This window comes from Coloeus monedula (genome assembly GCF_965178545.1).
Source record: "Coloeus monedula genome assembly, chromosome: Z".
In the NCBI taxonomy this organism is placed as follows: domain Eukaryota; kingdom Metazoa; phylum Chordata; class Aves; order Passeriformes; family Corvidae; genus Coloeus; species Coloeus monedula.
In genome coordinates, this window is record NC_138822.1 from 74712003 (window position 1) to 74725379 (window position 13377).

The window sequence follows — 13377 nt, forward strand, 5'->3', positions numbered from 1 at the left end:
AAACCTGGTGTTTATTTACAGCTCTGATTAGACAGTGTCCAAAGATGTCATTCCAGGGAGGCTGTGGCTGTAACACATTAAAACGACATTGGGCAGAGGACTTCTCAGTGTGTATCAGCAGCTAGGTTTTAGAGGGTTTAGAGGATTATTTCATGGAAAGCACACTTTTTGTCATTTTTCTTGCACTTCTCCTGCCATAAGTAAAACTCTGCATCTCAATGCCTTGTTTAGATTTTCTTTAATGCTGAGTTGTCTTCTAAGGGTGCACATATACAACACAGGCATTTTGCAGCTGAGTAAGAAACAGTGCAATACATGAGTTAAAGTTTAGATGCGGTATTAGGAAGACATTCTTTACTGTGAGAGGGGTGATGCACTGGCACAGGTTGCCAGAGAAGCTGTGCATGCCCCATCCCTGGAAGTGCTCAAGGCCAGGTTGCATGGAGCTCTGAGCAACCTGGTCTGGTGGGAGGTGTGCCTGCCCACGGCAGGGGGGTGCAACGAGATGAGTTCAAGGTCCTTCACAGCCCGAAGCCTTCTGTGATTTTTTTTAACTCTATGAAAGTGACGACTGGATGAAGGCACAGGCCAGGAGCTGGCGGCCCATGCAGCCCCGCAAAAACGTACCGAAATTAAAAAGGCGAGCGCGGGAACCCTGGGCTCGAGCCGCACCCGCAGGCCGACAGCAGAGCGGGGCGAGGCGGGCACGCCCGGCAGCCGGGGCCACCCCCGCGCCCAGGAGCGCCCCGGGCCGGTGACTGACACGGGCCGTGCCCCGTGAGGGCGGGCGCAGCGGGGAGGCGGTGCCGCAGAAATGGCCGGCGCCGCGCGGGGCCGGAGCTGGGGCCGGGTCTGGGGCCGGGGGCGGGCATGGGCGGCGCCGGCTCCGTGATGCGGCTCGGCGTCGCCGCGCTGCCGCGGGATCGCTCCTTCCGCTGCCTCCCCGCTTGGGACGAGCGCTGGGAAGCGCCGCCGCCGGCCGGGGCCATGTTGGGCGGCGGGGCCAGGGCGGCCAAGCCGTCCTTCGTGTCCTACATCAGCCCGGAGGTGCGGGGCCGGGCGGGCGGGGCAGGGCAGCCGCGGGCACCCGGCCGGGGCTCGGGGAGAGCTGCGCGGGGCGGTGGGAGCGGAGCGGGGCCGGGCCAGGGGTGCCGCCGGGCACTGCGGGGCTCAGCCTGCCTGGGCTGCCCCGAGCAGGAAAAGAGCTTAAAAAATAGAGCTGGCTGGTCAGCGGAGTTGTTTCTGTAAGCGGTGGCCAGATGCCGGGCTGCGGCTGTTCGGCCCGTAAGGTGGGACTTTGCGAACCTGTTGTTCTTATTGTCCCTGAGCAGCATCACTTCACGTTCTGTTCTGTGAGCTCCTTGCTATCAGTTCCGCCGCTGGAAAGCCCTGGATATCCTTCCTTAACAGCTCGATGTTGAATTCTTGGCAGTGTGTATCTTTCTGTGTGTATCTTTCGTATTGTTCTGCCTGTTGTCCTTTCACTTATTTATCGAAACTTATGTTGACGGTTTGATCAAAGTGACCTTAGGCTCAGTTTACTGAGGTCATCTTGTTAGCACATGGTATTAGGTCAGTATTGTTCTGTACTCCATCATTCGTATTCCTGGTAAACAAGTGTTTTCTAGGAAAAACATTTCATGAATATGGGCCATAAGTGTTGGGGTTTTTTTCCTCTTCTAGTTCTTTGTGTCAAACTGATTCTTCTTAATCGTTAATTCTCTTGAGAGCTTCTTCAGGAAGAGATTTTTGTCAGTCTTGTTAGTTAATTTGGAGTCTGTCACTGATAGGACCTTGGTGAATCTGCTGTTTTTATTTCTCACTATATCTGAAAGAACAGTCAGGGTTGTTATAGCCAAAATCAGCTGTGGTATTTAAAACTTGCGTCCTTAGTTTTTGATAGCCCTGGTGGCGTGTAGTTCATCAGTTTACTTTTAAAGTTTTATCTCTTTCTTATATTTCCAAGTGAAAACAGCTGGAAGTGATAGCTACAAATATTTCTGGAGTCAGCAAATGTGTCCCTGTCTGAGGTCACTTTTTCACCTTTGGAAAGTACCTTATACAAATACACAAGGAACTGAATTTTGTGAAAGTAACACTTCACTTGTTGGAGTTGCTGGAAGACATTTCACCATTTAAAAGAGTGTGGTATATGACTAATGCTTGCTAGAAAAAATGGCTGGTGGGAAAGAGTACAAGTAAATATATACATAGTGCAGCAAGATACCAAATGATAAAGAGTACTTTAACTTGAATTTAAGTGCAGTGATTTAACACTTGAAATATGATCCTGATGGCTGCAGGAAGAGTAACAAAGGTATCTAACACTGGAAGATGAGGCTGTTTGTGAAATATCCTGATTCACTAGACATTGCAGTCCTTAACTCTTTTAAGTATCCTTGCTGCTTTTAAGCCTCTCCATATTTCACTTAAATTTAGGAATGTCGTACAGTGTTGCAGCAGAAACTTCGTGTTATAGACATGACTTCTGCCACAGAATGGGTGTCTCTTTTGCACCTTCAAAGACACAGTGAAACTGAGGTCTAATGTGATTAGCAAGTAAAGCAAGTTTGACTCTGCTGTTGACAGTCTGTAACTGCCCTAATGGTTACTCAGGAAACTGAAGACTTCTGTGGCTTTTATGAAGATTAAAATTTTAGATATATGATGAAACCTGTAAGGCTATTTTGGTATCTAGAAAAAGCATGTTAATTAAATATCTTAAAGTAAGGAGAAGTGAGCCTCTCTCACAGAAGTGTGTGCACCCAAGAAAAACAACTTCCTGAACACAGGTTTCCTGTACAGGTTAATTTTCATGTAGCTGAGTTTCAAAAGTAGAACTAGACTGATGAAAACAGTGGAAATTCCTAATTCCTTTTATGTGGAACATAGTTTGGTTAGCTGGGAACGTTCATCAAGGCATTTTAATTTCCAGGTGTTTGGAGAAGAAGTATTGGCAACAGGTGTGATGCTTCCTCTGGCAGGCTCTGTTGGAAGGTGGGAAACAGCAGTTCAGGGACTTGATGAGCTTGAGATTTCAGCTGTGTTGGATTGGAGTTAATGGTGGACTTCTCCATGAATTTGCAGAGCCTTGCCTTGAATCTCTTTGTACTTTCAGCCTGAAGCAAGATTTCCAGTCAGCCACTATGCAGTACAGAGCAATAGAGTAGTGTCACGTTGTATCGTGCCTTGCTTGCAGCCTCCAGCTTCTGTGGTCTTGTCTTGGTTTGCTTGGGAAGTTATTTTAAGACCTTAAACTGCTGCTTCTAGGTTAGGGGAGCCCTAGAATAGGGAAATTAACAGGCAGAGCTGAGGTTTCGTTTCTCCCCACCTTGTTTAGTCCATCTTCAGATACCTGAGGCACGCAGTAGGCAATGTACTGAAAAATAAAATCAAGTCAGCTTTAAGCTGCTGTGTGCACTTATTTGAATATGAAAAGAAACAGGAACTCTATCTGTGTTAATATATGACCAGATGGAAGTAAGGAGTGAAAAGAAAATGCTGTTTATTAAAGGAACAGAAGTAATTTCTGCTGTGAAACCCCAGAATGTCTGGAAAAGCAGCGTTTTTAACATCTGACTAAATATAACCTAGTTATGCTCTGCTGTATGGAACTGCAGATCAATCAATGGTCTGTTTGGAGTGAGACCGTAGGATGTTGATATTAATGACATGCTTCCCCTCAGGACAGACTTGGCTACCGTGCAGGAAGTGGGGTGAATACTGGGGTATAAAGTCAATGTTTTGACATTTCAGATCACAGACGTAGGATCTGTGTCTGGGGAGACAGTGAAACAAGAACCAGTGAATTACTTCATGATTTCTAACTGTTTTGAAAACTGAAATTATTTACAGGACAAACAAGCTACATCATATTTTCCTAAAAACCTTAATTCACATAAAAAAATTAGATTTTAAATTTGATTTCAAGCTTGAAGTTGGTATTTTTGCATTCGTTCTGTAAAGCTAAATCCTTCATATTAATTCTTATGAGATGTTATTTCCTGTGTTAGCCTTTAAACTATAGAAGAGGTCATTCTGCTTCATGCTGCTTGTCCCTGAAATCTGGGGTACACCACAGATTGCTGAGGGTAACTTTTGTACCTTGTGTGCTTTGTCTCTCAGATCCTGCACTGTTGTTAGCTCATAACCACCATGAATAATTTTTGCTTGTAAATCTGGGTACAATATTGTGTGTTCTGTATGATCAGTCTTTAAAAAGTACCTCTCTCCTACACAATTGGAATGGTGGAGTTGAAGGGTGGAATAATGAACAGGAGTTAGTGAAGTGGACAGCTGGGCTGGCATGAGGGAAGCCAGGCGTTGGTGTCAGAGGAGATGGACAGGACAATGTAAGGAAAGAGGAAAGGATAAGAGATGAAACGGACGTGGAAAATATGTGCTGTGATCTAATAGACTTCTGGATAATGGAGCTGTGAAAGGAAGGAAAACAAGCAGTTACAGATTATTCTCAGCAATGTTATTAAAGTGTAGTAAGTATATGCTCTGGATTGTATGGCATACAATGATTAGGCTTGTTTGACCACCGAGGAGTCCTTCAGAAGATAATAGGCATGTAATGTAGTTTGTTTCTGGATGCAAAGTAGCTACTCAGCTTTTGCACGGGTGTTTCCTGTTTTGCGTGAAATTCCAGTGGAACTGTTCCACAAAAGTTTATTTTATTCAGGAGCACTGTATTCACTTTTTGGAGCACCACAACTAATTTGCAAGTATTTCGGTACACAGTTTGTCTTTTACAACCGATAACTTTTTAAAGTATACATTTAGCTTAATCTCACCCCTCTTTTAGTCTTTCAGTGAAGTAAATATGAAAAAAACAGATGCTCAGAGCAAATGTCACCAGGATGTAGAGCTTCCCTGTGCAGAGCTTACTTGTGGAAAACTATATAAAAGCATTAAAGTACTTTGTATTCTTGCAGCACTGCTATTTGCTGTCAGCTTTTTTGTCAACTGTTTCAACCAGTACCCTTGATACCCTGGAAGTGATAACTTGTTCCTTCATTATTTAAATCCTTCAAACATGCTTTCTCAGTATTTTTACTAAAAGTAAACATACTTGCTTTTCATTGTCACAATTACCTCTAGCACAAATGTCCAGCTATGGATCAGTGGAAGCATTACTGTGGGGTAAGGGGGGTTCAGAGTTTACAATTTGCAACAGCAGACTGTATGCATGGTGTCTCTGCTGGGGGTGATAAGCAAAATCAGTATCAGTCAGCACATGTATGCATGTATGTATGTCAATAATGATTAAAAAAAACAAACAGATTCTCTATCAAGATCTGGATTCTGGCATGCAGTGAATGTTTTTCTCTTTACATATTTCCTGTGCACAGCTGTTTACCTCCCTGTGGAGTGAGAGGAATTGCTCTCAGTTGTGGTGAGCCTGTAGTACGAAGAGCAGGAGTCATTTGGGATTCCTTTCCTGCTCTGTTAGGACGCTGTTGATATGGCATAGCTGCTACCTGACCTTGTTGCCCTAAACTTAGCTGCCTCATTCATGCCTTCAGCACTTGGGGAAGACCTGTCTCCCCAGACAGACTCGGGGAAAGTATTTTAACCCCTTTAAATAAATTTTTTGGGGGGGAGAGCTGAGCATAGTCCCTGGGTATTGCAAACCGTGCAGTTGTTCCTTATTTATATTTGGGTAAAAAACAAGAAGAAAACTTTCCTTAAGAAAAACAGTTGATTTTCTGTTGGCAAGAAGGAGGATGTATTATGAATTAGTTTGGTGTGGCATGGCAGCATGAAGTTTTGGCATGCTTTGGTACTCTGTACTATTAAAATTGATAATTAAAGGGTGTTGCCGTATTTCCTACCACGGTTTGAGAGCCTGGAAGAAGGAATGTAGCACAAGGTAAGTGCACAGGTTAGAAGCATCTCTTAGAAAAGAAGTTTCTAAAACCTTCAGCAAAGTTGAGGTCTTTGCCTCAGAAATTACAGAAACAAAGTTAATTTTCCTCATTTGCATGGTGTCCTATGGGTGACTGCTTTTAGCAGTGGCTGGTAGTGGGGTTTCCCAGGTTCTGTCTAGAGTAAGAAATGACAAAATGCTGCTTGGGGCATTCAGGACAGGGGAGCTACAGATGAAGAGCTGTCTGTCTAGAGGTTTGCATGGCTTTCAGTGGTCACATATGGAAAGTACTTGCATGCTTACTTTCAACAAATGGTCAGAGGGTGAAGATTCCTGAGGTCCAAATGTACTTAGTAGCTTGCGTAAAGAGGCAGTCTTACTTCTGCTGCTTCCCTTTCTTTTGTTTCTGTGCTCATCTGACCTGTTGATGAGCCAGTTCTGCTAACAATAGGCACTAACAACAAAGCCAAATGTAGGACAAGTACATACTTCCCAGCTGATTTTACAAACCAAATTACCTCACCGTGTAGTGAGACAAACCAGGGATAAAGGAGTGGGTGGGTGACTGTGAACGTGTGACTGATTAAAGGGGTGTTGAGCAGCATGAATTGAACAGTCAGCAGGCTCTTCAGCTAGTGGTAAGATCTGTGTTGCCCCAAAACTTAGATTCATTATAAAAATAAAGGCGAAACAGAGTGGAGATGGCAGCTGATCCACTTATATGTGTTCCTACACAACTTGAACTGACTAATGGTGAGTTAATTCTTACAGATCTTTACCTTCTTGCTGAAAAGGGTAAATACAAAATCTGACAGTAGTGAAATCTGATGTGTTTTAATACCCTCACTAGGAAAATGAGTGCAGCAGCATGGGTTCTTCAGTAGAGCTAATGGCCTGAAGTCTAGATATCTCTAGCAAATATGTATCAAAGCCACCTTTAATATGTTTATGAATTTATTATGGGAATGTAAATGTTGACTTTCAAATAGAACTCTTCTGGAGGCTTAACTCCTGCAATTTATTGAATGTTATAGGAATTGTGCCTGTAATAAGCACTTCAATGTCTGTGGGCTTTTGTCAATGAAGTGAAACTGGATTTTACAAGGTGATCTCAGTGTTTGTGGTCTCTAATCTGCTGTGATGCAATTTGATTAAACTTCTAACTCCTTTCAGAATATAACCAATTTTAATTTGTAACCAAACCCCAAACCACTTGTTCAACATTATTTGCCTTCAAAACTTGTTATAAAAGCTTAACTGCATTTTAACAGATGGGTCTAAGCTCAAAGAACTTCTTTGGGGTCAAATTTTTTTTTTCCCCTCAGTTCTTACCTGCCAACAGTAGCATAATCTGGTACTCATGGCAATGAGTATGAGCAGTGTGTATGCAGGAACAGAAGTTATAACATTCTTTATTGCATCTCCCAAAGTAAAAGGTACTGAAAAAGCACCTGGCTGGTATAACTGCTTTACTGTTCTGTGGAAGTGATTGTTGGCATGCAGTTTTCTGAGCAGTGTTGCATGTAGTTGGATACAAAGAGTGATTGTATAAGGCAGAGCTGTTAAAGGCACTTGTAAACCCAAAGCTTAGCTTAGAGCTACCAGTGGTGAGGAGACAACACTGGGGGAAGAAAAGGTGTATTTATTTCTCCTCTGAATGCAGAAGTATTCAGCTTAAGCCATAGTAACATTTTTAGCTAACTTTTTTAGCTGACTAGCCTAAACTTTGATTAAAATTTACTTCTACAACATCCACATTTAGAAGAAAAACACAGAAGACTGGGGTTTGTTTTCTCTATTAGCTGTCAGCTGTCGTTACGGATTTCTTTCTTTACACTGCTGCCACTCTCATTTTATAACCTTTTTCTCTTTTCAGCCTATCTTGAGCATCTCTGCTGTTATCAGGAGGTGGTTTCCTGGTGGTTTTAGCTTTGCTGTGCAGCCTTCAAACTCGCTTCTAGGTCTTCTGAGTGTGGAGAGCAAGTGTTTATATGAATGGCAGAGGCTGTTTATTTTTGTACTCTCAGGGGCTTTTGTTTCTCTGTATTTAATCCGGCAAAATTATTATTGCTTATATCTTCTTTTGATTGCTTGCCTTGAATTGCGGTATCTGACTCTGGATGCTGATGACAAACTAAAATTAGCTTGCTTACTGCTATGCCCCCAGGGGGGTTTCCAGTTAACTAATGATTTTCCAGAAAGACTCCAGTGCAAGTAAAGTGATTAGGTCTTGGAGGAGGAAGTTCTGAACTGGCTGAGCAGGAAGGGTGTAGCATGTCCTCTAGTTTGTCTTTTGGCTGGAAATTTTAGCCCAACTGTCAGTGCCTAAAGGCTAGAATAAGTGACACTGAGAATTTGTTTGTTTTGTGCAATTTGGGTCCAAACTGAAGGATATCCTGTCACTAGATTTTACCTCTTAGCTCCAAGATCCTGAAATGCCTTTCCATGTAGTCCCATTAGTGCTGTTTAAATAACTTTTGTATTTTGGTTGAAATAATGTGTGTAAGAAAATCAGAAACAGGGAGTCATGGATGAAACTTGAAAAACTGAAGGGTACATTAGAAAAATAGCAAATCATACATGGAAAAGCTTATGAATGACCTGGGAGATGGTGTTGTAATACTAAGTTTGTGCTTATCCATTTAGGTGTGCTGAGAGAACTTAAAAAGTATTGGTAATGTTTTATTACTGTCTGTTACTTACACAAATAGTGCATTTTTTTGTGTGTTCACAAATGCATGTAACTGACACTGTGGATGTCAAAACACTTAATTATTTAGCAAATAGACTTCTGACATTAAGTGGAAAGATCGCATTGCAAAGATATACTCCTTTAGTTTAGGAGGCTTTTTTCCTTAATTTTATTTTGCCAGAATGGGAGGAATTAAAGAGGGTGTAGTTCTTTACAGCATGTGTTGAAGGATCTTTGCAAAGTAATAATTACTTTTTCTCTCTTTAGGAAATACACATAAAGGAACCCATAGAAAAGGAAGTAAATCCTCGCTTATTACCAGGTAACCATGGTGTATTACTAGATGTAAGTAATAAAAATTAGTGATTAATACTTAAATATTTCCTTGTCAGCAGCAATCACTCATGTGATATGAGTATCACAGGTAGTAAAATACAGGGTTTGGTTTAACAACCCATGCAGGTTGAAATGTTTTAAACATCTGTATCTGCATGGGATGTTGAAAATTCTATAAAAACTAATTTTTTATAGAGCACCATGTCCTCAAGTGAGCTGCATGTGGAGAACTGTCTATGCTTGAGTTTGCCCTGTTTCTTAGAAGTTAAAGTTGGATGGGTTTTATTTGTTTGGAACTGAAGACAAGAACTAGAGGAAATTTACCTTCTAGTGGCTTTGCCTCTACTTGGGCCTTCCGATGTTTCATTTACTGTTAATATTTTCTGTTATAATTTACAATTATTTCTTTTTAAAAGATATTTTCCAAGATAAGGAAAGACAAAATACAGGTAAAAGTTTACAATAAACCAGTATTCTTCTGTTTGGTTCCCTACACTTTTTAGGAAGGACCAAGAGTCTATTAAAACTTTACTTTCTTAAATTTGAAGTTCAGTTCCTGTGAATTCTGACACTTGAACTTAATTGACTGTTATTTATGCAGACTTGTGTTTGAGACTTCAAAATAGCCCTGGGACCTGTAAAATAGTCAAAGCTATGAAAAAGTAACTATGATGAACTTGAAATAATTAATTCAAATATTTCAGCATTCTTAGAGTTTAACAGTAAGGAAGATTGGAATAATTTTCAACTTGTTTATTGACTACATAAAGTACTCTTTCTGGGTTTGGGGGGTTTTTTTGAGTATACACTCAAATGATTGCTCTCCTCCTGCATTTGGAGTAAGCCATGACACAGATACCTCTGGTTACAGAGCTCCCAAACATCTGCAGTTCAGGCCTTCTGGAATAATGTTAGTAACCTGGAAGGCTCTCAGTATGCTGATTCCAGGAGCTGCCTCTTGGTGGTTTTGTGTAACAGTGATGAAATATCTTTAGGCATACGGTTCTGAGAAACTGCCAGGAAGTTATTGCTGAGTTTGAGATAACAATTGAAATAATTCAACTGTAAATGTCACTTAATGTTGCAAGTGCTTTTTCTCTGCAGGTGAACTGCTGCTTTGTGAAGCCAGCACTGTGTACAAGTATATACAAGAGGATGGATCAAATCGTGGCACTTATGGGAAACTTGTGTGCACAAACTTCAAGATTTCTTTCCTTGATGATGATTCTGCTTCAGATGATAATGTAAGAAAACAAGTCTTCTAATTATGACTAACCAGGCTCTGAATAAATAATTGTATCCTTCCCTTAGATAAAGATGCAGAATGAACATAAATGTATAAAATTTCCTAATGAGTGCAGACTTACTTAGATCAGTCTGCATCTGCTTGATCCTTCCTCAAGCTCTAATGACTACTTTAAGCAAATACAGTGGAAGCTTTTGTGTGGACACTTACGTTAGACATAGTTTATAACTTCATATTTTGAGTTAGCGAAAGTTAAGTTAAAAGAATCCATTGTTTTGAAGACTTAACAGTTTGTTTAAAGCTGATTTCTGACTCTTTGTCTTGGTAGCATTTATGGAAGTGTGAATGTCAAATGTTGCTCTGATGGTGGATAACATCTGCCTGATTTGACTTTGGGCTACAGCTGCAGAATCATTTGAGGCTGTACAAGACTGAGTAAGCTAATACTCAGCAGAAATGCTCTGAAAAATTGTGTGGCTCAGTAAAGCTCTGAATTATTTAATTCAGAGTCAGGTGTCTACTGAATAAAGATTTAAAAACCTAGTGCTGTTGAGCTTGCAAACACTGAAAAAGGTAAAAACTCCTCAAATCTTAAAAATTATTTCTGTCTTTTTTTCCTTTGGTTTAGGTGCTCAAATTGAGCTGTCAGAGGAGAATGGTAATGCCACAGTGCTTTTGGTAATCTTAAGTGTTGAAATAGTTTAGTCCATTTAGGTAATAGAAGTGAAAGGAGAGTCTAGTGGCTCCCAAGGTCAAGGTGATCTTGACAGTGAAGGAGAAGGAGAATAATATGATTTGGCACACGTTGCTTGTAGTCAGACATTTCGTGGGGTAAAATTTCACAAAGTTTAAGCATTAAACTAAGGCTTCTGCAGCCAAGTACCGGTTATTGGACCTTCTGGAATTATTTAAGAAAAAGCTGCAGAATCAAAATTTTGACACAAATCTCAAGTGATCTGTGGAAGGTTGTTAATGACCATGCTAATTTCTGTTCCATTGCTGGTTTTGAACCTTGTGTTTATAACATGCCAAATCAACTATATTTCTTTTAACAAAAATTCAGTATTAGCCATTTCGTTCAGAGTACTGCAGACCTGGAAGTAACTTGAATAAGGTTAACTCCGTTCACAGTAAAATATAATTTGCTGTACATTAGCCTTTTGGTAATAATTTTGAAAATAATAGCGTTTAGTTGTGGGCATCACGCAAATGCCATTTTTAATGGAATTCATGGAATGGTAGAAGTGAATGGAGCTCCAAATCACTTCAAGTTTGGTTATGTGGTAGATAAGGTAAGTGGGTTCTTTGTGTGTCTTCATTTTACCCAGTGATAAATCTGACTTTAATGTTGGAATGTTCTTGGGATACTTGTTCTTTTAAGAGACTTTGTATTTCCTGCCAGGTTCCCATAGCAAGGAAACTTGTCATAAAAGGGCTTGGATTACATGAAGTTACTGTATTTCCTGTTTACTGCAGTGATTCTGGTTAGAAAAATGACTCTCAATAGAACGTATGCTTTGAAGCTATTTGAAAAGTAAAAATTGTATCTACATTTCAAGCATGGCTGAAATGTAAATAAAACTATACTTGCAGTTTATAAACTGTGTGTGTAATTTGCATCTGTCTGTATTTTAATAACTGTTCTTCAGTGTTCTTCTGTGCCTTACACAGCTTGTAAGAAGAAAAAGTAATGCTGATATTAAAACATTGTATGGAAAGCCTTTACTTGGCAGAAGGTACTACTGTAGCATGACATTTAAAAAATTTTTTTTCATGTTTCTAGGAGCCACAATTTAAGAATAAGATTGTAGGAGAAAATGACATAACTCTGCAATGTGTAGATCAAATATATGGAGGTAAGTCAGCTTTCTACCCCTTGGGAGACTTAGAGTGCTGGTGTTCCTTGTACAAGTACATCCTTTTTAGAAAACCAATAGATTTGGAAAAAGCAGCTGCAGTTATATTTAATGATGAAATGACAGCTAAGAAATTTATCAGAACCCAGTCTTATCTGTCAAGCTTGTCAAATTATTTTAATCTATTTGGTTTAATTAATTGGATTAATTATCTGCTGGAACAGACAAAATAATTCCTTCAAAATGCAGTTGTTAAAAGCAGAAAATGTACTGTGAAAAGTCCCTAAATTTGGTAGACAAGGATCTTCCAATGTGTCAACTATTTAGGTAGATATGGATGTATTCACTTCATTTGAGCAATAGCAGTACAGGTACCAAATTCTCAAATAATTATTTTTGTTTGTCTAAGGGAACTTTGTTTTATGAGATTCATGATGTCTTCAGCATATTAAAGAGATAGAAAAGGAGGTTTTAATTGTCAAGTAAATCAAGGAGTGCTTTGCATTGGGGCTTAGAGGTGTGCCAATATTGCTAAAAAGATAAATGAGAATGGGGCTGATAGTCTTAAGTAGGGGAAGGCTTTATTGAGAATCCTGTTCTTGGACAAGTTATGAGTATTCAGAATGTTTATAAATGGTGGTGTGGATTTGTGAAGGAGTGAACTGGGGCAGACCAGTGAAGCTGGTTATGAGACATTGTTTAGTGTCATATGCAGTGGCCCAGCTGGCAGCATCTGAAGTAGTGAAATGGTACATCCTCAAAGAGAAGTGAGCAGAGGTTTGCCTTGGGGACTTCATGGTGATTAAAAAAAATATTTTTAAGGAACTTAGAATGATCTCAGGTGCCTGGGGACTTCCCCTTGGGTAAAACTACTAAATTGTTCCTTATATATCTTGAAACTTTTACCTTACTGTGCAATCAGAATGTGAAGAGATATACTACTGAGCAGCTGGTTTGCTGCAGATTTGCCTTTTAGCTTGTATGAAGTAATTTGATGGGTTTTAATAGAAAAGCTTGAGTGTATTAGCACAAGAGCTTGCCAGCCTGTGTTGTAGGATGCTTGTTTTGTCTTGAGAAAACTTGGGCTTGAATTAGTTTCTCGAGAATTCTGGAAAGTCAAGCAGGGACAGCTTTATCAACATACAACATACACCTTTTTGATATTTACTTAACTTTTTAATTCTGCAGTTTATGATGAGAAGAAGAAACTTCTAACAGGACAGCTGAGAAAATACCCAGAGAAGTTAATTATATACTGTAAAGACCTTAGAGTATTTAACTTCTGCCTGAGATACACAAAAGAAGAGGAAGTGAAAAGAGTAAGTATAGTAACTTAATTTGCTTTTCTATTTTTAACTTGGTGTTGGGTGTT

The 13377-nt window shown here is 40.1% G+C and overlaps 1 protein-coding gene across 2 annotated transcripts in view; it reads left to right on the plus strand.

Moving 5' to 3' along the window:
* Positions 1-891: 891 nt before the first annotated feature.
* MTMR12 (myotubularin related protein 12) overlaps positions 892-13377 on the plus strand; it is a gene marked incomplete at its 5' end in the record, with an annotated part of 33159 nt that continues 20673 nt past the window's right edge. Inside the window, 6 exons of one of the 2 annotated variants that reach the window (XM_082302205.1) lie at positions 922-1047; positions 8835-8889; positions 10008-10147; positions 10778-10807; positions 11933-12005; positions 13194-13324. In XM_082302205.1, the coding sequence (XP_082158331.1) occupies positions 988-1047; positions 8835-8889; positions 10008-10147; positions 10778-10807; positions 11933-12005; positions 13194-13324 (489 nt within the window). Of the gene's footprint in view, positions 1048-8834; positions 8890-10007; positions 10148-10777; positions 10808-11932; positions 12006-13193; positions 13325-13377 lie in introns of both variants that reach the window. The other variant, XM_082302204.1, reaches the window with a different exon arrangement.